Source organism: Callorhinus ursinus, unplaced genomic scaffold (genome assembly GCF_003265705.2).
Source record: "Callorhinus ursinus isolate GAN/ISIS: 27379988/994484 unplaced genomic scaffold, GSC_fseal_2.0 scaffold12, whole genome shotgun sequence".
Lineage (NCBI taxonomy): Eukaryota > Metazoa > Chordata > Mammalia > Carnivora > Otariidae > Callorhinus > Callorhinus ursinus.
The window spans coordinates 21,919,272-21,947,106 of record NW_027397074.1 but is presented as its reverse complement, the minus strand read 5'-3'; the positions used below and the strand labels follow the sequence as shown (position 1 = coordinate 21,947,106).

Genomic DNA, 27,835 nt, shown 5'->3' with positions numbered 1-27,835 from the left:
GGCTCTCTATCTCCCATTCTCTCTCTCAAATAAATAAATAAAATCTTAAAAAAAAAAAGAATTGGAGAAAACAAAGCAGCAAAACTGCTCAAAATGTCCTACACTTTGAAAGATCTCCTGGGATGAGAACAGAGCTCAGATTCCAATACCCCATTTACTGGATATTTTGCCAAAGTGGGTGCGAAGTTAAATGGGAACAGCGTGCACCTGTCCGTTACACATTACATCTTCACCAATTAAGCTCATAGTCACCCAGAGCTCTCCAGATAATGGCTTCGATAATACTAAGAGCCAAAAATAAAAGATCCTATCATTATTAATTTAACCTCAGCTTGTCAGCCTCTCTGCTAGTGGCATTTTAACAGAGGAAAAAAAAATCAATCAACAAGGACAAGTAAATATCCCTTGATTACTGAAAGATAATTCGTTCTGAAATAAGGTCATATTTCCTTTTCCCCTTTACACCAATTTCAAAAACCCACATCGAAGGCCTCCTTTCAAACTGCTTCCGACGTAACTTCCTTGCCCACCTCGACTCCTGTCAACCCACAACTTTTCAAATAATCTGCCCCAGTGCCTTTACTTTGTAAAAAGTGTGCAGCCAGAACCCTTGAAACGTTTCTGGATCACCGAGGCTCCGTGACACCTCCTCCATTTGGCTAAGGGCATCCTTTGCCAGCTGTCGCCCAGGCGGCAGAGGAAAATGGGGCGGCCCTTGCCGCTGTCCAACAACAGCTCGGCTCTGCAGTACCGGGCAGAGGCCGGGATTAAACAAAGCCTAAAGAGCCGGACCCCTAGGGCTCAGAATCGACGACCCCAACTCTGGCAAAGGGGCCCCTGGCGGGGGGGGGGGGCCTCCGCCTTCGGCGCCCCGGGCTGGCCCCCGAGGGCCGAGGGTCCGACCCGGTGCATGGGAGGCCCGGGCCTGGCTCGGCTCCCCCGGCGCAGCTCGCGCAGGAGCCCGGACCCCGGCAGCAACTCGCGCCAGGCCCGAATCGGTTGCCCCGACCGCAGCGCAGGCGGCTAGGGGCCCCAGGACCACGGGCCCTTCTCTGGGGGCGGCCCGCACTGGGGTCCGCTCAGTCGGCCAGGGGCGCCCGGCCCTCAGCTGGGGACACCGGGGGGCACGTGGGGGCACCGCCTCCCCCGCCGGCCCGGCGCGGGGGCGGGCGGACGCGTGAGCGTGGGCGTGTGTTGGGCGAGGGGGGCGGCCTCCAGCCGCCGCGTCGCCTCCTCCCCCGGCCGGCCCAGGCAGGGGGAGGGCCCGCTCACCTCGGTAGCGGCGGGAGGCGAGGTGGCACGCTGCGAGGAGCAGCACGGCCACCAGCGCCAACACCTTGGCGCTCCTCACGCTGAAGTAGTGGTTGATCTCCCGCTTGCCCAGGTTGTAGGCCAGAGCCGCCATCTTGGTTCCTCCATGACAACAGTGCGCGGCGGAGCGGGGAAGGGGCGCCGCACAGGGGCAGCACTGGGGCTGCCGCCGCCGCAGCCAGGCGGGGAGCCGCCGCCAGCCCCCGCGGCCGCCACCCGTGCCTCCCGCCGGGGAGCCTAACCCCGCCGCCGCGGCGCCCCGGGCCTCCACCTGCCCCTCTTCGGCCGCGGCCGCCTTGGCGGCTTTACCCCAACCTCGCCACCCCTGCTCGGCGGTGCCGGTTCCCCAGGCGCCCTGGACGCCTGTCTCCTCCCCTTCCTCCTCCTCCCCTTTAGCCTCCTGCCTTAATAGCGGCTGCGCCTGCGAGGGGGGTCCGGATGCCCGGTGCTCCGGGGTCACGGGCCCCAGACGGCTCTCCGGGGTCAGCGGGTCATGGGCGCTGGCGGGCGGCAGCGGCAGGGACGGGAGGATGTGAGTAGAGGGGACAGAGGGTCCAACGTAGCCCGAAAGCGAGCCCTGGGGCTTTCTCCTGTCTTTCTGGCCACTACGTGAGCCCAGGTTGGGGGCAACAGAACTACAGTTCCAGAAGAAAAGTACACGTTATTCCACTACCCACCCCTTCCCCAGCACACCCTTTCCGAGCTTTCTACCACCCCGGAAGCTGCCCCGCTGCATGTGATATCCCGGGGCTCATGGTCAACCTATCCAGTCAGTCTGGCTGCTCCTCGATGCTTGCCAGGGGTTGAAAGTGCTGATGGCTCTAGCACCCAACCCACGAAGACCAGTCAACCCTTTAACTTACTTCCTTGGCCCATTTCTCTTGAAAGTTAAAAAAAAAGAAAAAAGAAAAATCCTCAGTGGCCGAATTCCCGTGGGCGAAGGTACACTGCGAAGTACAGAGTAGAAGGTACAGAATGAGCCTAGCTTAGTGTAGGTGTTGGGGGGAAAAGATCCTCACCCTTCATTTGTATTTACCTAAGGGTTGGCTAGGTGGGTGCGCCAAACAAGGAAAAGTGTGCTCATGACAATCATTACTGCTCCTAAAGTTGGTTAATATTTTGTGGCTATCGATAAAGCAAGTATGCCTTTCCTTCTATTAAGCGCTTGTTATCCCTCACCCAACTTTTTTTTTTTTTTTTTTTAGTTTCTCCTGTGCTGCCCCCCAGGTGGGAAGGGTTATTTATGTCGCTTTCCTATCTGCTTGCCTTGTTTAAAGTGAATCACTGGTTAGTTGGGGTGTTTTCAAGTATTCTTTACAACTTCCCCATTTAGCCATTGCTGAACTTGTGATTATGAGCCCCTCTTAAAATTATAGAAGGTTAGATTTGAAGGGACTATCGAGATCTTGTCATCCCAATTCTTTTCATCCAAGGACTCTTTTTATTATGTTTTCATCCGTGGACCCCATATCTTGAAAGATTTTGTCACTTAAATGAAATCACATACATCACTGTCATGGATGTAATGCTAATAAGCAATAAAGTTAAATAAGTGTACAAACACTAGGCACTGTTCCCTGGAAATGGTCGCTTAATTTTGGCTGTCACTCTTCTGATCCAAGGTTGATCACATGCTGGAGGAATTAAATCAGATATTGTAAAAACCAGATAAATAACTCTGCTAACAGCATATGGTCCACCAATAACATCCTAGAAATTTCTATGATGTCATCAACAGCAAATTAGAATTTCTGATCCGCGTGTGATAACCAGTGTTAGCCCGCAGGGTTGATTTAATGCCTGCCAAAAGTAAAGAAACTTGACATTTTATTTAATTGCAATTTCCAGAAGGCTTTCTGAAATATTGTAAATAGCTTGTGGACTTCATTTTTCCTTCCCCCTAGTTTAAAGCTAATCCCTTTCCTCTGCTCTAAATCTCTTTCTGTCCCCCTTTCTTGGGGTGTTGATGACTCCATCAGTCATCCCTATGTCAATCATCCTCTCTGTGTGTCTTCTTTAAACTCTCCCTCTCTCCTGGCTATTTCCCTTCCGCCAGTAAGTTTCTCATTTTAGTGAAATACATCCATGGACTCGGTTTCCGTGTGTTTACTTCTACAGCTCTCTTTTCTTCTCTGAACGAGTATGTAGAAAGAGTAGTTGACTTTGAGGTCTCCGCTGGCTCCACTCCCATTCTCCCTTATACCTAACTCTCAAATATACTGCCTCTGCTCTATCCCCTTGCTGTTGCCTTTGTTAAGGCATGATTTCTTGCCTGAATTGCCTATTCCTTTAACTCATCTTCCTCAATTCTGGCTCAAAAATCTAATCTTACTGCTTCTCTGCCATACCTCTAACTAGACTGAACTTTTCCAAAACTCAAATCTGATGATGTTAAAAACTAGATAGTGGCTCCATGTTCATTTGCCAATCCCTAAACCATCCAGAATGTTTACCAATGCTCTGCAGGTTACCTCACCCCCTAATAATCTGATTAAAAAGGGAAACCATCCGATAGGAACACTTTCAACTGTGCATTACTTGAAAACAAAAGCAAAAACAGAAACAACTACCACATTTATCCCTTTTCTTCTAACCAAATATCGATTTCTCATTTTACCACAGGAGGTCATGGAGCTAAAGAGGACAGGAAAAGGAGACGAAATGGAGCAGCCAGAACAGTAGGAGGAGCACAATTTTGAGGTGAGAATCTTCTGGTCTAAACTGTTTCTGTTTCACTATATTCATTCATTAGTTTATATTGACCTAATTTTTTATTATGGTATAATTGACATAACAATCTCAGGTGTACAATGTAATGATTTGACATTTATATATAAAGTATTACAAGGCGATCACCACAATGACTCTAGCTAACATCAGTCACCATACAGAATTATGAAGATTTTTTTCTTGTGATGAAAACTTTTAAGATCTACTCTCTCAGCAACTATGAAATACCCAATACAGCATTATTAACTATACTTCTCTGATTTGAAAAATTCCTTCTTCCTCTTCCCAAAGCTGTCTCTTTCATCTGTGTCTTGGTATACCCCCATTTGAGAACTTGGTCTCGTTAAGTTTCCCTTCTTTATTTCTACCTTCAATTTATCCCTCTTCACTGTTTGCCCTACATATAAGCTCGAATGTTTCCTATTTAAAGCACCTTCCTTAATTCACTGCACAATCTCTCTTCTCCCTATCCAACTTCTTGAAGGAACAATCTGTGATTTCTTCCTTTCTCTTTTTCTTTCTTTCTCTTTCTTTCTTTCTTTCGTTCGTTTGTTCATTCGTTCTTTCTTTCCTTCCTTTTCTTTCTTTTGTTCTTTCCTTCCTTCCTTTTCTTTCCTTCCTTCCCTTCTTTCTCTTTCTTTCTTTCTTTTACTACTTATTGATTTTTAAGAACTTGAAAACTGACTTCTACTACTATTACTTTACTTAAACCACTTGTTCAAATGTCAGCCGCATCCTAACTGACCAAACCCAATGTCTCTATCCTAACTTTATCCTTCTTCCCTGCACAGCATTGTTGGAATATTTGCTTTCTTAAAATCTTTTCTTTTTGACTTCTGTGACACTACAGCCTTCTGTCTCCTTTCTCATGCATCTCCAAGAAGAATTCCCTTGCTTTTGCAAATCCTTATATGTAAGTCCTTTTCAGAGTTTTCTTATTTACCCACTTTTCTTCTTGGGAAACCTACGTTACAAGTTGGCTTCAAGCTATCACACTGGATCCTGCATGCAACTTCAATTCCTCTCACATGCTCCATGCCTCATTCATAAATCTCAGGGATAGCTTCATCGAGTCTCTCATGGTACCTCAGACTCAATGTGTCAGAAACCAGTTTTATTTTCCTTCCAAACCCATTCATCCTGTTATGTTTACCATTTAGTTTATTGACACCACTGTCCTTCAAGTCTTGCCTGCAAATCTTTGACTCATCTTTCTCCTCTGCTTTATCTCAAGTATGGGTTTTCAGTTGGTTGTGTGATCACAGATAAGCCATTGGATAGTCAGAACAAAGTACTAAAACTTCTCTTTATAGTGAATTCCTGTTACAAATGATTTTAAAAGATAGTTTCGGTGACAAAAATAAATTTCACTTAACACCTCATGAAACGGATAGCTCCTTTCCGTTTCATGAGGTGGAACTGCAAAATGTGGTGGAAGGCAAGGAATTTTAATTGGATAAAAAGGAAGAGAAAAAGAGACAATATCCAATTGGCTGGAGTCACACAGTCAACTTTGTTTGGGATGAGAAGAAACAAGGAAATAAGTATACAGCCCAGGGCTAGCTTGGCATTTGCGATTTGGCTCGTTGCATTTCTGGTTAAGTGGGGGCATTTACAAGAGACACAAAACTTAGAAAAGTTTTGATTTGCTGATATGGCACCCCTGGGCAGGAATGGCTTATCTTTGGCCTAGGAAGTTATTTCAATATTCCTAACTACAAGAAAATAAGGTTTTATTACTATTTCATATAAGTACTTCCCTTGTACCCTAACTTGGTCTATAGGTAGAGTCATGTCAAGTGCACATGGAGAGGAATCCTGAGGGGAGTGTGGGAATTCACATTTGTGAAGAGATCAACAACGGCTCACTTATTTGTTGACTTTAAGCCGATTGTGCCTGTGAGCCTAACAAATGGATTCACAGATTGTATTATCTACTTTTACTTAAACTCACAAAATAGAAGGTGACTTTAAAAATCCCTATGGTGAATGGGAATTGAAGATGATTCTAATTTATAAAAGCACTAGCAAACAAGAATGTGTAGAATGGAATCTTCTGCTAATTCAAGCTCTTCGTCAACTACATCACATGTTTTAAAAAAAAGTGCCTATTTATCATATACACACATATAGCTAGATCAGATGTGTACATAGATTATATATCATCCATGACATACACAGACATGGACAACTTAAATCTGTAAGAAATCAGAAAAAAATTTTGAAATTATCCAGATTATTTGAAATGAGAATTTACATTTGCTCATTGTAAACCACAGATCTTGCTATAAATCTGTGGTGCTTGGAGGTGAGTTACTACTAATACGAAGCCATGGAAATTAACAAGACATTTAGAAATTAAGCATCCAAACACGAATTAAACCACTCTCTTTAAAAGCAAAAAAAGTTTGTGAGCATGTATGAGTGTTTCAAATTACATGGATTATATTAGTTTATTAGTAGAGCAGTACATTTTTTATAACTAAATATGCATTAGTTGGAGGAGTTCATGCTCCAATTTTAACGAATATTACACAGTCAAAAACCCCAGATCACTTACTTAGTGAATTACTGCATCCTTTTTATTCTGGTTTCCTCAAAGCTCTTTCCTTCTCCAGAATGCTCTGGTTTGGGCTCCAACCTGACCATTGCAATAGGTTCCTACTACTCCTTTTTCTGATATCTCACTTTTTCAATCTCTCTCTCTCTCTCTCTTTTATTTTTTTGCCAACTGCTGCTAGAGTTACTTGTCTGAGGCTTATATTTGGTCTTGTCGTTTCCCTGCTTAAAAACTTTGGGGGCTTCCTGTCAGGACACAAAGAATTCCTAGCCCCTTATCGTGTTGAGGGTTGGCTGTGGTTTGGCCTAAACCACCAAGTCTTCCATTTAGCTCTCATTTCCTTCAACCATGCTAATGTACAAGCCAGGAACATTACATTTCTGTCACTCTTCTCCTCCTCGAAACTTTGTTTAAAACACCTTTTCTCCCTGCACCTCGCCTTCTACTTGTTTAAAGCCTGTTTTCTTTTTTCCCTACTTCAACTTTATTGAGGTATGGTTGACAGAGGTAGTTGTTTATATTTCGAGTGTTCAGTGTGCTGGTTTGATCTATGCAGTCTTTGAAATGATTACCACAATTTTCTCCTTTAAAGCCTGCTCCAGGGGCGCCTGGGTGGCTCAGTCTTTAGGTGTCCGCCTTCTGCTCAGGTCATGATCCCAGCATCCTGGGATCGAGCCCGCATCGGGCTCCCTGCTTCTCCCTCTCTTACTCCCCCTGCTTGTGTTCCCTCTCTCACTGTCTCTGTCAAATAAATGAATAAAAATCTTAAAAAAAAAAAAAAAAGCCTGCTCCATGAAGTAAGCCCATGGCTCCTGATGGGAATATAACTCTTTCCTTTCTCTGATTTCTCATAGTACTTTGTTTCTGTCTGTGCTTAAGTATGCATCCAGCACAGGCACCATCCAATCAAAACAGATACCTTCTTTACTTGGGCATATTGTGTGTATGGGGAAATTATCAGCTCAGTCTTTTGGGATATATCCCACTGTGCTTTATAATCTATTCAGTTATTATGTTTATCTTTGTCTTCTTCATTCCCCTCCTTCTAGATTTTATGCATTGGGGCACAGGGAGTTAGTACTTTCTGTATTTTGTAGAGAGAACTTGTGAAAGACTTAGAAACGGTCCAAGATATTGTGGTTGTCTTCAATGGAAAAGTAGGCATTGTCCAGATTATCTGATTCTATCGGGTCTCTGAATCTTTTATTGTCTTTGAATTATTTTACATTGCTCTAAGTTATATAATACTTATAGTAATGCAAATGGTTTTTGTCCATAGAAATGCAAATTGTATCTCATTGGGATTCAGTTGATTATTGCTCTGTGGATATTGAGCAGTTTTGAAGTTTTACATTTGTTAGGCAAATTTATTTCGCCCTTCCTAATGCCATATATGTGTGGTTCTTTTAATTCTCCTTTGAACCAATTGTAATATCTTCTGGTTCCTTCATTAATTAATGAATTAAATAAAAGCTTTGACACATGTTCATTTTTATATCTGTATGAAAGTCATGGTATATTCTCTTCTAAAAATTATCTTTTAATACATGAATATGCCTTGAACTTAATAAATATTAATGTTTCTTAAATCCACATTAAAGGTCATTTAATGAAGAATACTGGAGAAAATTGAGACACTTTTCTTCTAAGAATTTTTGAGACCATGGGGTAGATAAATATTTTCCAAACTGAATTTTGGCTTGTCTGAACAAGTGAATTTCCTACGATAGATTTAAAACTTGGCTTTTATCACAGTGAATTTGAATATTGGCCTTTGGATTCTTTGATCAAGTTGAGTGTACCTAAAACAAAACCCAAACATCCAATTTGTCTTTACTCAAGTCTTTGAAAACTGATACAAAAAGGAATAATAATTCTAAAGTATTACTCAGTTACCTTATTATATGTTTTTAGTTGCATTTTTTTTTTAATCTGAAAGATTTCACCTTGAAAAAATTTTTCAGAAATCTTCTCAGTAATCATTTGGAAGTGGTATAAGGTAAAAGTTTCATACATGATGTAATAGTCTTAAATATAAGAAACACATCCTGCACCTTATGTTCACATCTGTCCTTGTCTTCAGATTAGGAAATGTGTGAGAGTCACCCTCAGGTCTCTGGGGGCTTTTTTAATCTAAATTCTCTGCATATCCCAATTGTATTCTCTTTCTCCCACTTTTCCAGCTTCTCTTCTATCTCCTTTCCTTCTGCTCCAGTTGTGTTTCCAAATATCTGTACTTCTGAGAAAGCTCTTTACTACCTACCCTCAGATTCTCATTCACTTTGCTGGTTTGGACAAAGGTGAAATCAGAGGAAATGAGAAAAAGGTGGACAGATTGGAGACAGACTTTAGAAGTAAAATAGACAGGACTTGCTGTTGGGATTATATGTGGGAGATGAGGAGGGAGAACCAAGTGTGACTGACTTCTGTTTCTGGCTTGAGCAACTGGTGGCTTCAGGGATCATTTACAGACATGGTGAGACTGGGGTGGCAACAAGGTTGGGAAAGATTATCATAACATTGTTTTCAGTGTCTTCTTCTTTATACTGAAGTATGCTTAAAAATTAAAACCCAGAAAATACAGTACATACTAAATTTTCATGTGTGAAATTCTGCTGCACCCACCATTCTCAACACCCTTTCTTAGGGCAGAAAAAATGCACCTCCCACTCCATTCCCAGTTGCACAGTTTTTGTTTTTTTTTTGTTTTTTTTTTTAGGTGAAATCAACATTTTTTGTGTAAACATTTTTTTAAAGATAAAGGGGGAGAGGGATGGTAGTGTAACAATTATTTTGCCCTAGGTCTTCCTCAAAGGCTAAGACAGATTCTCCTTTCTGTAGAAGTGTTGTTTAAATTAGCTGGAAATTCACAGTTCACTGCTTTTTAAAAGGTACCCTGTCCCTTAGGGAAGGAGAATATTAATATCTCCCACTGTTTCTAAGGTGAAGGATGTTAACCATTGATCAGATCAGAATGGAGCAGCTTGAAGGGGAGAAAAAACTTCTAAATGACCTGCCTGGTTTCACAGCCTTCTGGCCCAAATGGTACTGACATTTTCATTAAGCAGGTTAAGGAAAACAATAGAGGTTAATTAACTTAACTTAGTGGTATTTCAGCTGAAATGGCCGAAACTGCCCTAGGCCTCAGGTAAGTCTAATGTTGTTAGTAGCATCTTGGCCTTCCACTTTACACTATATCACCTTTGAATGTCTGTAAACAAATTAGAATCGCTTTTTGTGGGGGGCTGTGTAGCTCACAGGGATGTGTGAAAATGTATTAGGTAACGTCTGTAAAGCACTTTAAATGATTTATTCTTGAGCCAGTTTTTCCTAAGGGATACTTTGTCTCACACGCTTCTAATTGCCTTCTAGCTAGATGAGAAAGAGCGAACTTCAACTAAACACTTAGTGGGTTGCAGGAGATGACTCATAGATCTTTTACTCCATGCACGCAGAACATATACTTACATTTCCCATCATGAAATTCTGCCTTTTTAACTAGCATATTTTTCTTTTTGGTGACATTTAGATATCATTTTTGGTTTGCAGAAGTGCCAGGTATGACTTTGTGGTTGTTAGGAAAAAAGTTTTTACTACGGGGGTAGAATAATGTAAAAAGAGCGGAGGTTTTGAAAGAATGTTCGGGGTTTGACACCTGGCTTCACCATTTACTAGCTAAATAATGTGGCAAATCATTTTGCCTGTTGAACTTCAGCTTTCTTACTTGTAAAATGAAGATAATAATACCTATCACTCAAGGTTGTTTTTATGACTAAATGAGTAATGTATAGTTTTTGACACTTAGGTGATGCTCAATAAAAGATTCTTCTTTCAAAGTTCATTGTCACTGGTAAATTCACAAGCAGTTGTTCTTCAATTTGCTCTCTACCAGTCAATATCTACCACTTCAGGTATATGTCACAGAGTCCAGGTGTTTAATAGAAAATAGTCAAGCACAGATACATTCCTTTAGATGATTAAATAATACTTGATTTAATCTGTTAAGTGGTACCCCAGTATGTTCTTGAAAGGTGCTGCCACCCACCTTTTTGCTTTATTTCCAAGTTTTAAATAATTTTGCTTAACCATCCACTCTTGATCATAAATAACCTTTAGAGATTATTTTTGATCACTCACACACACACAAACACACGTCTGGTTTCATTATGTTTGTTTACATAGTTCAGCAAAAGGTATTAACTAACCATATGTGCCTCCTTGAGCATTCAGTATTGAGCAACTATGCAGGGCGAAGAACTAAATTCTGCTGAATAATTTCATTAAGGGATATAGGATTCAGTCATTTAAAAGCATTTTTTTTCCCTATCCCAAGATTAAGACAATCTACCCACCAAGATTTCTTCTTCATTGCTTATAGATTCCAGAGAACTCCTTTCTACTTGAAGTCCCAAATACACTGCAGTTCCTGGCCAGCCAGTGAGTGATGCTGCCTATAACAGGTACCAGACCAGTGTTCTTGGGTGGTACCTGGTTTATGGTTTCTTTCTTTTACACATAAAGTACACTTGCTCCTTAATGATGGAATTTTCATAGCTGATTAAATATCACTTATTTTCAAATATGACTCTCAGGACCTTGTGTGACAGTGTCACAATTGAAGACAGTAAAACTCTCTGTTGGGGTAACACATAATTTTTTATAAGAATTTGATACCTCGTGAAAGGAAAACAGCTTCTTATTGACCCTATGCGGGTAACTTTATTTTCATGTAAAGTATAGAGACTCAGTACACATAATCGGTTTTAAATTCAAGGAGGCACTAAGCCTTAGAAGCCATTTTAAAAATATTTCACTTGATGTTGAAAGAGAGTTAGAGGTTAAGTTACCAGGTAAAAGAAAGGACCTCTTCATACAAGTATCAGAAAATAGACAACAAATAACTGCCATCAGTATTCTAAACCAAATATCTATGATTAAATTTAGTTCATTTCATTCATTTATGTATTTATTTCTTGTTCTGCTACATCTTGGGTCATCAGGCTGCTTTCGTGAAGTCATCTGCTTCTAAAATAGAACAGGTCTTGGAAATCCCAACCGTTCCCACATATATCTGACAATTGTGCAGGCAGTGTTATCTTTATGCTCTAGAGTTGCAACTCATGAGCCAATTTGTTGAAATATCAACAATTAAAAGAACACAGTACAGTCCTTTCTGTGAAATTCTGAGGTTGCCCTTATTGTTGAAGATACAAATTTTAACCTCTGTGCTTTTTTGGCAAGCTTCAGAAGATAACAGGAGTCACAAGATTAAGTGATTATGGTTATTTTACCGTGGTAATGAGCAATGCCAAAATTGAAGCAAGTACAATCTCTAATGAGCGCAGGACATAATTTTTTGTAATAATATGATTAGTATTTTTCCCAGGAGTAAGAATGTGTTATGAACAGTGAGAGCGCTGACAGATCTCCAGGGCCTTTTGATTCATTCTGTTATGTGTACAATCTCAGAAATGTGTATATGAGTATTATTTTATCTATAAAATTTACCCTTTAATTTGACCACTCTTTTGATCAGTTCTTAACGATAGTGTTGAGCTAATCGAGGAAATATAGAACATGTCAAGAAAACAACTATTTGGGGGCATCACTTCTTTTATAAGGCAAAAGAACAAATCTTCATGAACTTCCAAGACCCTTATGGGAAATTTTTAAAGAAGCTTTATGTGTAAAGAAAAATCCTGAAATTTTAATTTTTCTGAATGTGGGATGTGATCATGAAAAAGCAAAATCAAAAGTTGAGTATCAGAGTACTTTAGATCATCTATCATGACAGGATCAGGTGTGCCTGAGAAATGATAAATTGACTACTTATTAGAGTGACAATACAGTATTCTACATGACAAGAAGGTAACACAATTGAAAGGATCTTTCAGAATGAGGAACTTTATGTTTTTGTTGCTTAATAATCAAGGGCTTGACGAAGTCAGCACAAAATACAGAAGACTGTTTTGATGGGATATGGAATTTCTGCCACACACACAGACAGATCACAGAGAATGTGAAAGAATAGCTATTTACTATCCCTTGTTAAGAGAAGGCCAAATAGTTCAAGATAAACTGTCATTTTAATATATAGAAAACCAAATTTTAGTTTTGCATTAACATTCTATTTAGCAGTAAAGGACTCATGAGCTCCCTGCTCTACTTTTTAAATTATCTTACAAATAAGTCCACCCAAACTGAGCGAACTTTGTCAAAACTTGAATACATTTTATTTTTTTTCAGACTCATTGCCTGCAGTTTGAGACAAATACAGTTTTTTTTTTTTTCTGCCAACTATAACTTTCTATATCTATTAAAAGTTTGTCTCACACAATCCTCTTTTATGTTCTGGAAGAACCAGATTTTTTTTTAAGACAAAGCACCTCTCCTTTCTCAAAAACAAAAACACCTTCCATTGCGTTATATTCACAGTTGTAGTTTTCTGCAATGGTTGCTTTGGTCTGGTCTTTGATTAACTGTATGGATGATAACTTTTAGTCAAAGTAGCTAATTTATATTTCATAGAGAAAACTGGAAGGGAAATGTAGAAGTATCTATCATACACTGTTTAGCAAATTGGCAAAACTGAATACGCACGTAAAACTCTCTAGAGTTTTATTTACACTTATATTTACATTTTAAATTAGCAAAATGAACACAATCATTAACATGACCAACAGATATACCCACTGTAAGAAACAAAAGCACATATATATTAAAAATACATCGAGTGACCGCATTTCAGTATTATAATTCACTTGGAAATTGTCTAAGTGTCTAAGGTTAGGCATTAAAATAACTTCATTTAAGAGTAGCCCAGGATTTTAAAGTTAAATAAGTATCTTGGTTAAGTTAAGTAGATATACTACAACTTAGAAAATCATTTATCAGAATTAAGATTTAAGAGTTTAGATCCTTTATATTCACAGAGCTTGGGAGTGAGAGCTGAGATTCCCTGTATCAATTTGACTTAATACTTGTTCCAAGAAATTCTTGGCTCAGGAGGATAAAGATATAAACCAATAAACAATTTTACTGTTTGCTTTAGGAAATTCCTGAAAAGCAATTTATCCATATGATTTGTTCATCTGGCCAAACAGCTCTGTCTCCTATCAGGATAATAAATTGCTCACTTGGCCAAATAGGTAGCTTATAAAAAAAAAAAAATTTTACTTATTAAGACTCATGTCAAGAAGCTGGCTTTGCTATATTTCTCAATCCTAAACTATTATGTCAAGGACTGTCCCCCGTGTCAATTAGTTTTCTGTCTTGACAAACTTGCCTTCAACCACTTAAGCCCAGATCCCCGAGCCCTATAATTATCCTCCCCTAATTTCCCCATTTTGAGACGTTACCAGGATCTCTCAAGGTGGTGTTATCTCTTACTGCAGTAGGCCTAATGAACTTAGCTTTGATTGATCAACAGAAACTGTGAGTTAATAAATGTGTATTGCTTTAAGCCTAGAAGTTTGTGGTAATATTGTCATGCAGCAATAGCAAACGGATACAACTGCATTGATAAAACCAGTGGAGAGTCAGATAGCTGTTTTCAAACCAAAAGTTATCAAACTCACCTAGATTGTAAAAGACACAACTTTATTATGTGAACTCGTGTTTTTTTTTAATTTTTTATTATGTTAATCACCATATATTACATAATTTGTTTTGGTGTAGTGTTCCATGATTCATTGTTTGTTCATAACACCCAGTGCTCCATGCAGAACGTGCCCTCCTCAATACCCATCACCAGGTTAGCCCATCCCCCTCCCCCCTCCCCTTCCGAAACCCCAGTTTGTTTTTTCAGATTCCTTCATCTCTCATGGTTCGTCTCCCCCTCTGACTTACTCCCCTTCATTCTTCCTCTCCTGCTATCTTCTTCTTTTTCTTTTTTCTTAACATATGTTGCGTTATTTGTTTCAGAAGTACAGATCTGTGATTCAACAGTCTTGCACAATTCACAGCGCTCACCGTAGCACATATCTTCCCCAATGTCCATCACTCGTGTTTTTATACAAACCTGCTTCTGACCTTGAGGTTCCTGTGAGAAATTTTTAAGGCTAGTTTTATGTGTCCATTTTTTTTTTTAATTTCCTGAGAGACTTGGGAATATTAGAATTATGTTAAGTGTTTATTTTTCTTTATGAACCAATTAGAATGGAGCAATTTGGATCAAAAGACCTTATAATTTATTTATATGCTCAAGAGGTAGGAAAACGTCAAACACGTAGTGAGAGGTAAAAGTTTTTCTCAGTTACAGATGCACAGACTTGCTGAGAGCTTGCAGGTTTAGCTCCTCCACCTCAATCATAGGTTAACAGTAAACCCCGAACCATGACAACCCGCAAGAGCAGATCTCAAAGGATCTCTACTTTCAATGAGAATAAAATGTTTTCTTGACTGAGCTGAGTTCAACAGCAAACAGACAAACAAAAAAAAGGTTAACAAAACAGATTCTTTATCATCTCTCCCCTAACAGATCCTCTATTATATCCTGACGGAATCACCTAGCAGTTAGGTCATAAAACCGGAGTCCCAAATACTGCTATTGTCAGTGAGGAATAACTTGTTGGCTGTGCAGCAACCAGACTTAACATATACACAGGGTGCTTTCTTGACCATGAAATTAAGACTGGCCCAGTGGTCCAGTGTACCCACTGGTCCATGGGTCCAGCTGTGGAGGTAGACAAGACATGAACAGATGAATAGTCTTGGCCAAGAACCCGCGAAAGGAAACAAAAGCTCCCACAGTGTACTCATAATGATTTAGGCTCTTTTAGTACTGATGAGTTTACGTGGGGGGTAGGATGGCCAAAGGGGCCATATTACTGATGACCTTGAATGTTCAGAAGTGAGGGTATCATTGCTGGATGTTAAAATATACTTCTTTTTATTTATTTATTTATTTATTTATTTTAAGATTTTATTTATTTATTTGACAGAGAGACACAGCGAGAGAGGGAACACAAGCAGGGGGAGTGGGAGAGGGAGAAGCAGGCTTCTCGTGGAGCAGGGAGCCCGATGTGGGGCTCGATCCCAGGACCCCGGGGTCATGACCTGAGCCGAAGGCAGACGCTTAATGACTGGGCCACCCAGGCGCCCCAAAATATACTTCTTTTTAAAAAGGTAAAATCATAACGTTCATACAGATATAAAACTGAGTCGATGTTAACGTTTTTATTTAACTCCTTAATGAGGAAACTGGTGAGGTGTTATAAGTTCAAGGGGGAATTATTAAAAAAAGGACACATTCATAAATCAGGAATATTGAAATAAATGTGCAAATGGAGGTAAAGCTGGCCTTATGGGGGTGGGTGGGAAGGGAGGACAATTAATTGACTCTCCACCAGACAGAATTTACACAATTACAGACAATAATTATTATGCATTGTTATTGGTTATCTATATCTTACAAAATTGTAAAGTAACTCAAGGACTAGAATCAGATACTTGGAACAGTATGACTAAATAGTATGGGGTTTTTTGTTTGTTTTGTTTTTTACACTGAAGCATAATATTCCCCTACCATGAGACTGACTGACTTGATAGTAGAAAGTAGTGGGCCAGACCTGAGAAGTGCTTTAGGAATAGAAACTATACAGCTTGGTAGTTGCTTACATGTAGTAAGTGGGAAGGATGATTCAAAGATCATTCATTACAAGTGTGGCATTTGCCAAAGTGGTTAGTGGTTGCTTCATGTGGGCTAGGATAATGAATGACCGGCGTGGTGCTGGGGACAACGAAAGGAAAAATCGAGGAAGTATTTTAATAAGGGATCATTTTAGAAACTGAAGTTCTGTGACAGTCAAAAGAGGCCTTTGGGTTGGGAGAGGGAGGTTTGCCATCCACACCATTATCATTAGACCCTCCTTTTTAATGGTTCGCTCAAGTAGTCATGAAATCTAAGTAAAAGTAGTGTGCTTGCTCAGCCTGATAGCCCCCGGGTAAGTCCTCTGGCTTTCCATTTTGGAATTGACTTAGAATATATCACCTTTCCTGATGCACTTGATTAGGAATCATTTCTGGACCTACCGATAAAAATCCGGAGGGAATATAGGGATGTCCTGAAATGAACCGAGGAAGACATTACTGAATTCAATTAGAGAATATTCTGAGTAAAAAAAAGAGAAAGAGGGAGAGAAAGGAAAAAAGGGGGAAAAAAGTAGGAGGAGAAATTGGAGAAATATTACCCTCTCTTCTAAAAGTTTGGGTGAAAAGACTTAATATTAATATGACCAGGGATATTTTTCAAATTAAAGATATGAAGAACATGAGGCTTCTTGTCTATTGACATATTACTGTTTGCTTAGCTTAAGGTCCTTTGAAATTCAGTCCTATGTCAAATATCTGCTCTAAATTAGTCAACCTGCTGTTCTGGTTTCCCAGCATTTCAAAAATTTCACCTTAATATAATCTCCTCTAGTTATCCATGTGTAGAAATGAGATAGTCTGTTGCTTTGTTCCTTCTTTAAGAAAGAGGAGACTGAGGCAAGGAGGAAAGGAAAGGGGAAAGGAGAGAGGGACAGGGGGCAACAGGAGTGGGGGGGGTGAGGGAAGAGAAAGGGAGAGGAAGAAGAGGAAAGTGGGGGGACCCCTGATTCTAGTTACAGTTTGGTTACTAGCTTGTGGTAGCAGTTAGTCTGGTCACTGTTACGAACTTGGGATACCTTTTCTTGTTCTGCACATGGGGTAGTAATAAAACCACCAAACTACAGCTTTCCTTAGACGCCCATTATTCTCTCATTATACTGTCAATCAATAAATATTCAGCACCCCAGATGTGCCAAGCCCTATAGTAGAGGCTGGGGATATGGACGTGAATTAGGGCATTCTTGCCCTCTTTGAACTTTTCCTCTGGGGGGAGGTGCTAAAAAATGAACACACATAAGTAAAATACAATTTAATACAGGATACTTAGTAAGGACTTTTTTTGTTGGTTAGATACTCCTAGATTGATGGCTAGAAGCCAAATCTGAGGTTAAAAAATGTGCTGAGTACTCCAGATTCTGAAGACCACAGCAAAGAAGTGGGGACAGGCATCCCCTCAGGGCTGTGGTTGCTTAAGTACTTCTACCAAGTGTCTGGCCATCTCCTCTTTCCATTTTCATTCCACCTCTCTTAGAGAGGGGACAGAGAGAGAAAGAATCATTTGCCTGAAGTGAGAGTGCACCTTTCCTCTACTACATTTGTTTCTCCGGTACTTAGCGGAGTTGGGGAGGTATCCCCTAAAAGTCAAGTGAATGTTTGTTTAACCCCAAAAGCCAAGGGCAGGGAGCTTCGAGATAGCCATCCAGAGAGATTGGGAGTATCTGCAAGAAAGCAAAACTGCACCTTGTTTTCCATTGGGTCAAATGCTTATGTATGTCCTCTCTGATCTGCCTCTCTGCCATTTCTACATTGTGAGAAAAAATCGGCAACAAATCGCAGAACAGAGAGAGGAGGTGGCCTGTCCTCCAACCTTGGCATGGCGAATATATATATTCCCCAGTTCATATAGACACTGCAGATGGACTCAAGCTGACCTCCTGGTAACCCTACCTGGTGAGCAGATCTTGACAACCAAGAACTTCGTGGTATACCACTAACATAGCTGCTTTGGGAAAGTTGGAAGAAGTGAGCCAGAATGGGATTGAGTATGCCAGGGATCCCTCGGAGTTTTCTGAGGAACCAGCCTTTGGAGGTTTGCTGGAGGGAGAGCATCAAAGCCTAGATGGTGTTACCTAGAGCAGCCTCTGTGACCAAGAGAGAACCACCAACAAGCAGATAGTTACATAAGATCTTGGCTGTATTTTCTTCCTTTTCATCCCCAATTCCGGAAGTCCTAATATTGGAAGGATTGGAGAGGAGTAGTGAAGGAAGGTGCTGGGAAGAGACATCCTGAGAAGGAGAATGAGACTGAGGTTTATAAATGAGCTGGTCTGGATTTTTAATAACTGAAAGTGACCCAGCAGCTTTGAGAGCTGCCTGAGTTATTGTTAAAAGGCAGGAAAGGAAAATTGAACAGTGCAAGGTTGAAGGCAATGGTTGGAAAAAAAATAATATGTTTTTGTTTGTTTTTGTGCAGCCCCCATAGAGTACGAACTATAAGTAAACTGGTTACAAATGGGTGAGATAATTGTATTTGGTGTTAATGCTATGGAAACTCTTTGGGTTGAAGACTTTCATGAGAAAGAGGCACTCATTCCAAACTCTGGGATAAAAGTGTAGAATGCTCTAAGGTAAGATCTAGAAATAAGGTCAGTGTAGATGGAGTTCAGCTAATGAGGCTGGAGTGATAGAAGATACTTCTGGCCAAGGGCAGGGGCCAACTAACAAAGGGCCTTGTAGGCCTTGGTAGAATATTTTGATGGCGACTTTGCTTTTCTCAAAAAATTTTCAAGCATTTTCTTGGCCCTAGCCTCCCTGTAGATTTGTTAACCTAATTTGATTTAATGGATCACATATACCGTATAATTCTGAGTGATTCTGGTCTCAGAGGGAAGAAACTGCTAAGACCGCTTCCATCTGTTCTCTTATAACCTCAGTGCTACTATCAAGTTATAGTTATAGTTATAAAACTTCCTTTATGTTAGTCCAGGTTTCCTCTCACTCAGCTCTTCATACCCAAGGATTAAATCCTTGCGCATCAGGGGGATGCCCATACTTATGTAGTTATAATTGACATCTAGATTCTAGATGATATATCTGCTTGTTATAAGATTGAAGTTATGGATTTAAGTGTGGTTATAAATCGTTTATATTAATCATGCCAAAAGAAAGAACAAACTATTAATTTGTTAACATAGAAAATGGATGGAAAGCAATGAAAACACGGCAGCTAAAGAAAGGTTCTGCTCTTTGATATTTATGATTTAAACCCCAGAACAGGAAATCTCTCCTTCTGGACTTAGCTTGAAACTCCAGAGATGGGAATCTCTGGCCGGAGCAGTATGGATCGTCTCTCTTTGGAGTGCAGTTTTTCCATAACCACGTTATGTTATGCACAGACAGCAAGGGACGTGTGCTCAGCCCTCTTGTAGCAATGTTCCTGGCTTCTTCTCTAATGTGAATTACAGACCTCTCAGCACAATTCTTAAACTTCTCCCTGCTACACTTATGCAAATAGTTACTCTGAATCCAACGTGATACCTTTTGGTTAATCCTGGAACATTAAGTATTGCAGCTGTCTCATGGAAGAAACTGAGAGAAAAATTTCTGTTCAGTATGGAAATAACTCTATAAAGCCCGTGATAAATGAAGGCTTATGAATAGTATATCAGTTATTGCAGTCATCATTATAGGAGTATATTTCCTTGGGTTCTTATGGGAAATTACTTTCTTTGGCACAGTCTTGGGAATTATTTCCTGTGTTCCATTAGCTCCGCGGGATGACATCCTAAAATGACGGATGCAGTTCTATTGTTTTGTTAGAGTGCTCTATAACTGCTCTTAGGGCTCCTTGTTTGAATGCATGTTATGTTCTCTTTGAATATTATCTGAGAATATGATTCATAGTTTAGTCTTAATGTTTCCAAAAAAACAACTTAGTGAACAAGAAGGAAGCTTGTTCTGGCGCAAAGAGTAATAAACCGCAGAACAGGTAATCCTTGTTCTAGTCCTGATCCCACTGCTAAGTGTGTGAACTCTGGCAAATTACTTTAGCTGTAGGGTCTGTTTCTTCATCTATAACTTCTTTCTTTAAAATCCCCTTCAGCTTATGTTTTCTGCTATCCTCACATTTTCAGCATTTAGTAAATATTAACTCTGTGACTTAAAATCCTGCTGGGGAGACAAAAGTGAAGTACAAAAATTATAGGAAAATGTACAATCGAGTACTGACTTAGAGAGTACGTTCATAAGGGATATCAGTTGCACGCAATAGAAGTTCACTGACTAAGCAAAATTGAACTGACTCCAGAAAGTATCAGGGGGCTCTCAAAATTAGTTGGAGGTTAGGTAGAGGGCCAGGCTTGGGAATGGGGAATATTCCAGAGAGTTCTGAGGAGCAGAGAAGCAGGAAGTACAGCCACTGTAGCATGGCTGAAACAGTCTCGTCAGGGATTCTGCTGTTATATGGACACTGCTGCATATGACTGTCAACCGTTCATTTTGTCCTTGCCTCACTTGCTCAGCTTCAGAGTGTGGGATGAAAACATTCAAAGGGCTGACATTAGGTCATGTGCCCACCCTCTAGCTGTACTTAGAGATAAGAGCCCAACAGGGCAGGCACCTACAATTACTCTCCCAACTATGATCGTACACCAAAAGGGGAATTTGTTCCCTAAAAGGACGTTAGAGTGTCTTGAAGTAGAATGGTTCATGACAATTGTCCCCATATATATTCAATCACAGAGACTGGAGAAGCTAGCTTAGTTTATACTGGAATTATTGAGAAACTTTATGAATAAATAGAAGTTGAAGTGAGGTCAGTGGAGGGAGATTAAAAATGCTACACCCAAGGAAGAAAGAAGCAACAACAACAACCACACACACATACACACACATGCAACACACACACACACACACACACACACACACACAAGCAAAATACATCTAAGCCACCAAGATTCAGACTGTGGAACTTTCAGTATTACTTCTAATCAGCAACATTGCGCCTTTTAGTTCTCAGAGAGGCTTTATGTTCACTCATGGGAAAGAGAACAGTGTAACTCTTTTTTTTTTTTTTTTAAAGATTTTATTTACTTACTTGAGAGAGTGAGAATGAGAGAGAGAGAGAGAGCACATGAGAGGTGGGGAGGGTCAGAGGGAGAAGCAGACTCCCTGCTGAGCAGGGAGCCTGATGAGCGGGACCGATCTTGGGACTTCAGGATCATGACCTGAGCCGAAGGCAGTCGCTTAACCAACTGAGCCACCCAGGCGCCTGAGAACAGTGTAACTCTTAACACAATTCCATCTTCTCATCAGAGAACATGCTCCTTCTTTTTCCAGAGGCATCCTAAAAATGCATTCCCAGGACCTTGTCCCAGGCCACTGAGACCCTGAGGTTCCTTAGTCTTCCAAGCCATTCAGAAAATACCTCCTCTTCCAAGTTACAAAAACAATAAGCACTAAAATATATTTAAAAAGAGCTAATACAAAAGATAAGAAATCATACACTTTTATTACAGATATCATTTATTATTTGTGGGACATTTTCCCGTCTCCCTTTTCACGGACGTTTTATTGATGAATTGGAATAGGGTGGTTCATATGGTGATGGCGCTTAGAATTTCTAGCAGTAGAAGCACACTCTATTTCCACAGCACTGTGTGGCTGTGCGGAGCAGCAGCTGTCCCAGCGTTAACCAGTTGCAAAGGCTATTAAGGATCAGTGGACTACACCTAGACTTCTGTGGCTGAGATGTTCAAGTTAAATTTTAATTCCCCTTCACCCATAATAGAGTGAGAACTGAGCCTTATAGATCTTATTTCACTTTTCACAGAGAAAGGAAAACACACTTTTTTATGGTAGCAACATGAGAGAACAAATGAAGACCCCCACCTGTCTCTGTCTCAGTCTCGACACCATTTCAAATAAACACATAAAACCTCCTTCAAATATCACATTTTCATGAATATAAACTTGGGGATTTCTCTGTGCTGAGCACGCATATTAGGGACTCAATAAATATTGGTTGATTTAATTCAAAATACATCTAGAAACTGATAGAGAAGTGCTTCTTCATGTTGGCTGTCATGAAATTACATTACTGTTGTTTGTGGTAGTCCTGTGAAGTAGAGCTCTCACTTTTCCCCAGAAACAGTAGGAAAGCAAACAACTCTCTAGATAACATGGGTAAACATGAATAAAATATATTTACAGTATCCTACCTTGATGATGGATTTGCAAATCTGTCTGCTTTCAGATGTTCAAGACAGAGAAAAATTGCACCGGAAAAAAATCGTGTATTTCCTTATCAAAACTGGTGAAAGTAAACATGTATAGTAAATTGGAAAAAGCCTGCAAGTCCGGAATATTTTTTTTAAGTGTTATCTTTTGTGTGTTAGCTTGGTGTTCTTGGTGGCGAGAGGAGGGCAATGATTATTGACTTTCCCTTCTTTAATTTTGTTTTTCTTCTAAAAGTGACAATCAGCAATTGACACAAGTGGGATGAGACAAAAACTGAAGTGTATCTTCCCCCCAGTTAGTTGTGAAGAATGTGTTCTCTTTGTGGTAAATTCCTGCACATAAGGCCGACTAGGATGCCAACAATTAATGGGCTGCTTTGGTTAACATTAGTGCACAAAAGTAATAGAACTGCAAAGACAGGCCCAGTCTGTGAGAGGTGCATTGTCGGGTTCAAGCCAGCAGCTGGCTTTCTAGACACCTTACAGAACCCTGTGAGAAGGCTTTATTTTGGTGAATTTATCACAGTAAGTGATCTGGCCCTGAGCTTGTCTAGGCTTGAAGCCCTGAAGTTTTAGTCGACTCAACGAGAATAGATGCATTTCTCAAGGACACTTTGATGGAAACCAAGCTCATAGGTTGATATTTAAAATTGAGCACCAATTTATTAATTTTTAATGGGAAGTATAGTTGTCACACTAAACCAGAGAATTCTAGTCTATTACAAACAGTCCATTCTACTTCTGTAGATAATTGAACACGACGTGTCAAATTATAGCCTGAAACTTATTTGAGAAGTATGAAATCAGAACAAAGGGAAGTGGTTAAACAAACATTCTTTAACTGTTAATACACTCAGGACACAGTCAACTATTCTTTTCTCTTTCATATCTTTGGTGATTAGTCATTACACGCTAAGCTTAACCATCATAGGGCCATCTTCCCTCATTTCCCAGCCTTAGGGAAAACTTTAATCCTTCATGTACTGAGTTCAGGAGAATTCTATTTTTAACTTTAACTCTAGTGTGGTGTCATTTATAAGGCATAAATTGAGATTACAGGTGCAGTTATAAAAATGTGTATTTGGGCAGCACATAGAAGTCACAAGTATTCTCAGAAGGCTGAGAAAAGTTGAGGAATACCGAATCTCTGAAACAATGCATTGGCTGTTACCCACTGCTAAAGCAAGCCAGGAAGGTGTGTCCAGTTGTGGACCAGGAGAGGGACACCGAATCTGAAGGGCAGACAAATTCCTGTCTCTGAAGAAGTGTTCCGTGGTGGGAAGACTTCATCGTGCCTCTTTATACACTGGACGAAATGTCCATAAACACTGAGCATGTAATTCTCCTCGGGCTCCAGGCCTCCACATACTTTGGTAGCAGCAAAGGAGGTATCCTGAATTGTGCAAACTGTGGTAGGTGCAATTGAACTCTGCTGGGGTCCTGTGTCTGATGGGCCTCTGACTAACAGTCACATTTCATACGTGTACGACACCCTCACTTTAATTTTCCCTTACCTGTTCAGCAAAGGCTGGTGTGAATGCAGACAAAGAATGTGAAGAACTGGAGGATGTTCAGTGTCTGTTTCCACATTTCCCATCCCCAGAGGCAGAGATCCTCATGGCACCACATGTGCTGAGGAGGCCAGCAGTCTAGGTGTTCTAGGTCACCGTGGATACTTGGCCACACTCAGACCATTTTGAGGGGTGCTCTAGATCCTAGACCTAAACCGAAACTGCGAGGGTTCACTGGTATTACTAGCAAAAACAGTACCCTTCCCCTCCATTTCAAAAGCACATTTTAAAAGGATTTTGTCTTTTTGTCCTGACTTTGCTGCTTCCCAGTCCCAAGTGTTTTTGTAGATGGGATTCCCTGAAGGTATTCAAGGGAAAACAGTTGATTAAAGAGGAGTCTCTGTTCCAGTTTGAAGAATTCTTGCTTCAGATAAGGGAAAGGGGACCGAGTTAATATATTTCCAAGAAGAGCAAGAGCGAGAAGGAGGGAACCTGTTTGTTGGGAGGCAAAGTTTTCCAAATGTAGTGGAAAGAGCGCATGCTTTTAAGTCCCATAGCCCTGTGTTTGAATCCCAAATGATCACTTACTGCTCGAGTGATGGCGGACAAGTTACCCTGCTGTGGTCTCCTGGGTCTCATGAGGAAGAAAGACATCTACGTCACAAGTGAGATCACAGGAACAAAGTATGCATCAAGGTGCCTGGGCCACTGTGTGTTCAAATGCCACTTTCTTTCTTCTTAACCCATGATGTTTAATGGTGACCATGTGAAAAAAAGAGGACTTCCAGGATAATAACCTTTCTTCCTAGTTGATTGAAAGTTTCTCTTCCCATAATGTGATTGCCCTGGTAAGACCCAGAGAAGCGCTCTTTCACGCCTTGTCTGCAGACATCCCCGCCAGCAGTCTCTTTTCCTGATTCACTTAGTGTACTTACCCTTGCTGTGATCACCCATAAGAGAGGAGATTGGTTCAATTCAGCAATGAAGAGAATATATCACTGTCCCACAGCAGCAGTAATGGCCCTTCTGCCCTTGGGGAGAGAGATAATAGGCGCTACTAAGTTATTTGAAACTTTCATCTATATAGTTTTGTCCCTTTTCACTTCTGCCCATTTGATCGTATGCTTTTTTTTTTTTTTTTTTTTTTTTTACTTGATCCCATTCAAGCCTGGGCTTTGGAAGTGGTTCATTTATTGTTATATTCTCATTTGTTTTTAGGATTTTTTCAAGATGGGTTCGGCTAATTAAGCTTTTTCATTTTTTCAGAATTAAGTAACTTCTAGAACCCTTTGATTCTAAGAGTTCTTTACCTTCTGTTTGTGCCCCAAATGCCATAACTACAATATTACAGTGAGCCAACATTTTCACCAAGGAGAATCGAATCGAATCTCACTAAACTTGTTTTTCAAATGTAAGAGCCAACACTGTGATTACCTGGGGGGCCCAAGGCATGGAATGGGAATAGGAAAACAAGAGTATAAAATAGGGCAGATTGTTTTCCATCAGGAATATAGACATATAATTAAAATGATTTTCAACCTACAGACACAGCCTAGATTTGACTATATCCGGGATGGCCAGAGACACAATGAATACCTTGTTTCTTTGACTAACATTGAAAACATCTCATTAAAAAAATATGTTTTCGACAGTTGTACCCTAGACTGCAGAGCCAATCACCTAAACAGAAGATATTTGGACAGAGTATGGTTACTATATATCTATAAAGAAATCTAATATGGAAAATTTGATTTGATTTTGGTCATTTGGTCATTTGATTTTGAAAGAAAAGCTAATAACATGCTATAGTTACGGCAGAGACCTCAAAGAAGCCATTGTATTTTTGCAGTTGAATTTAAGTTATAGAAAATTCTGGGAAAGCTTTTCAAGTTGTATTTACTACATTGAGTGAATCAGAGGTGAGAAATGTTCTAAATCAATAACCAGCATTCTAATGTGACTTTTATATAATTCTTCGAGAGGAGATCTTGGAGACCCAATGCAATGTGACTTCTAGTCAAGCCCAGACAACTTGCTACCCTGTTCTCTCAAGAGAAGGATGAACACATGGGGATGACAAAAGGCTACCCACTTGGGATCCTATTGATTTTCACATCTTATTTTCCCTTCTGCTAGCCTCCTCCACCAACTTCTCACTCCCTGCTATTTCTTTCACTGCCTGCATGGCAGGGGAAAAAAATGTGGTTATTGGTACATGTTGGTGGATATTATGCATATTGGTACTTTGAATAAGGTTTTCTATTTTCTGTTCACAGTGCAAGAATGCACACAGAGCAGGGGAGTTTTTCTACAGTCCTAATGGTCCCTTTGGCCAGAAACCGACTGATATCCAGCTGAATTTAGAAATTATTTCGAATGGCCTTTAAATGTGTTGCTTTACAGGTAATTAGGACTTAAATTAGATTTCAGAGAGCCACCATAGCAAATTGACTAAGGAATAAGCTCTGGAACAGAATCCTGATTCTACATCTTAGTAGATAACGTAACTTGGGCAAATTACTTAACTTCTTTGTGCCTCAGTCTCCTCATTTGTAAAATGATGCTAATCATAGTGTTTGTTGGGATAAAATATTTTGATATATAAAGCACTTTTCCTGGCTTATGATAAATGCAGTTTGAATGTTTTGCTGTCACAGGTCCATGATCCCTTATTTGCAATTTAAAATTAAAAAGCTGGGGGAGGGCGCCTGGGTGGCTCAGTTGGTTAAGCGACTGCCTTCAGCTCAGGTCATGATCCTGGAGTCCCTGGATCGAGTCCCGCATCGGGCTCCCTGCTCAGCAGGGAGTCTGCTTCTCTCTCTGACCCTCCCCCCTCTCATGTGCTCTCTCTCTCATTCTCTCTCTCTCAAATAAATAAATAAAAAAAACTTTAAAAAAAAAAAGCTGGGGGAAAAATGGCACATCTTATAGAAAACTCCTTAAGTGGTTAAGATCTGACATGAGCTGATCTGTGGTGATTTATAGATTTTATTTATCCTACTTTGTGTGAATATTCATATGTGTGATTAAAGAATTATTAATATGTTTGATTATAAGCTGGACACCCCCCCCCCCGGGTTGTTACATAAGATACTATCCACTGCTTTTTAAAATCCAAGGTGTTCTAAATTCCAAAAGACATCACCCAAGGGTTTTTTGAGGCTCGGTAAAGCAAAGTACAATAAAACAAGGTATGCGTGTGTGATAGTGTGCTTTTGAATTGACTGTTTAAAAATTATATTTGTATATCTCCATTTCCAGTTATTACTTTTTGTCCTAAAGATCATGTTATTGGGATCTTCATATAGTCACAACACTTCTCTTATGGTTAGCGTTTGTATTTTACCTCTTTTTCCATATATTTCTTCCAACTTTTGTTTTCTTACATTTACGGTGGTTGTCTTGTAAGCAGCATACACATTTTTAAAATCTCTTGAACTTTGTCCTTTAATTGTAGTAGTCACATATTTGTGTTTAAATTTACTATATTAGGCTTGATTTTATTTCTCTTGCCTTTAGGTCCTCCTTTTGCTTTTTCCCTACCTTTATTTGAATTAATATGTATATTTTATTATTCTCTTTCTACTTCTTTAAGGTTGGTAGTAATGCATTTAAAAATATTCTTTTGGGGATGCTTGGGTGACTCAGTCAGTTAAGCATCCAGCTCCTGATTTCGGCTCAGGTCATGATTTTGAGCAAGAGGTGCTTACTGGTCATTTGTATGACCTTTGGAGAAGTACTGTATTTTGCACTGAAAGTATTGAAAACCTTGGCCCATTTTAAAATTGGGCTATTTACTTTTTTAATTGTTGAGTTATAAGAGTTCTTTATATTTATATTATATTTATATTCAGGATGCATCTCTTATTAGATATATGATTTGTTAATATTTTTTT

The 27,835-nt window shown here is 40.0% G+C and overlaps 1 protein-coding gene and 1 long non-coding RNA gene across 5 annotated transcripts in view; one reads left to right on the top strand and one right to left on the bottom strand.

The window, feature by feature from the left end:
• Positions 1-1,640, bottom strand: part of CASD1 (CAS1 domain containing 1) — a 51,920-nt gene extending 50,280 nt beyond the window's left edge. Inside the window, exon 1 of one of the 2 annotated variants that reach the window (XM_025872905.2) lies at positions 1,273-1,640. In XM_025872905.2, coding sequence (XP_025728690.1) covers positions 1,273-1,405 — 133 coding nt within the window. In that variant the 5' untranslated portion in view covers positions 1,406-1,640. The remainder of the gene's footprint in view (positions 1-1,272) is intronic. The other variant, XM_073898833.1, reaches the window with a different exon arrangement.
• Positions 1,266-27,835, top strand: part of LOC112824914 (uncharacterized) — a 65,738-nt gene continuing 39,168 nt past the window's right edge. For 2 of the 3 annotated variants that reach the window (XR_012380224.1, XR_012380223.1), the window contains exons 1-5: positions 1,266-1,384; positions 3,934-4,011; positions 10,980-11,061; positions 15,544-15,727; positions 18,006-18,142. This is a non-coding gene — a long non-coding RNA (uncharacterized lncRNA). The remainder of the gene's footprint in view (positions 1,385-3,933; positions 4,012-10,979; positions 11,062-15,543; positions 15,728-18,005; positions 18,143-27,835) is intronic. The other variant, XR_003208567.2, reaches the window with a different exon arrangement.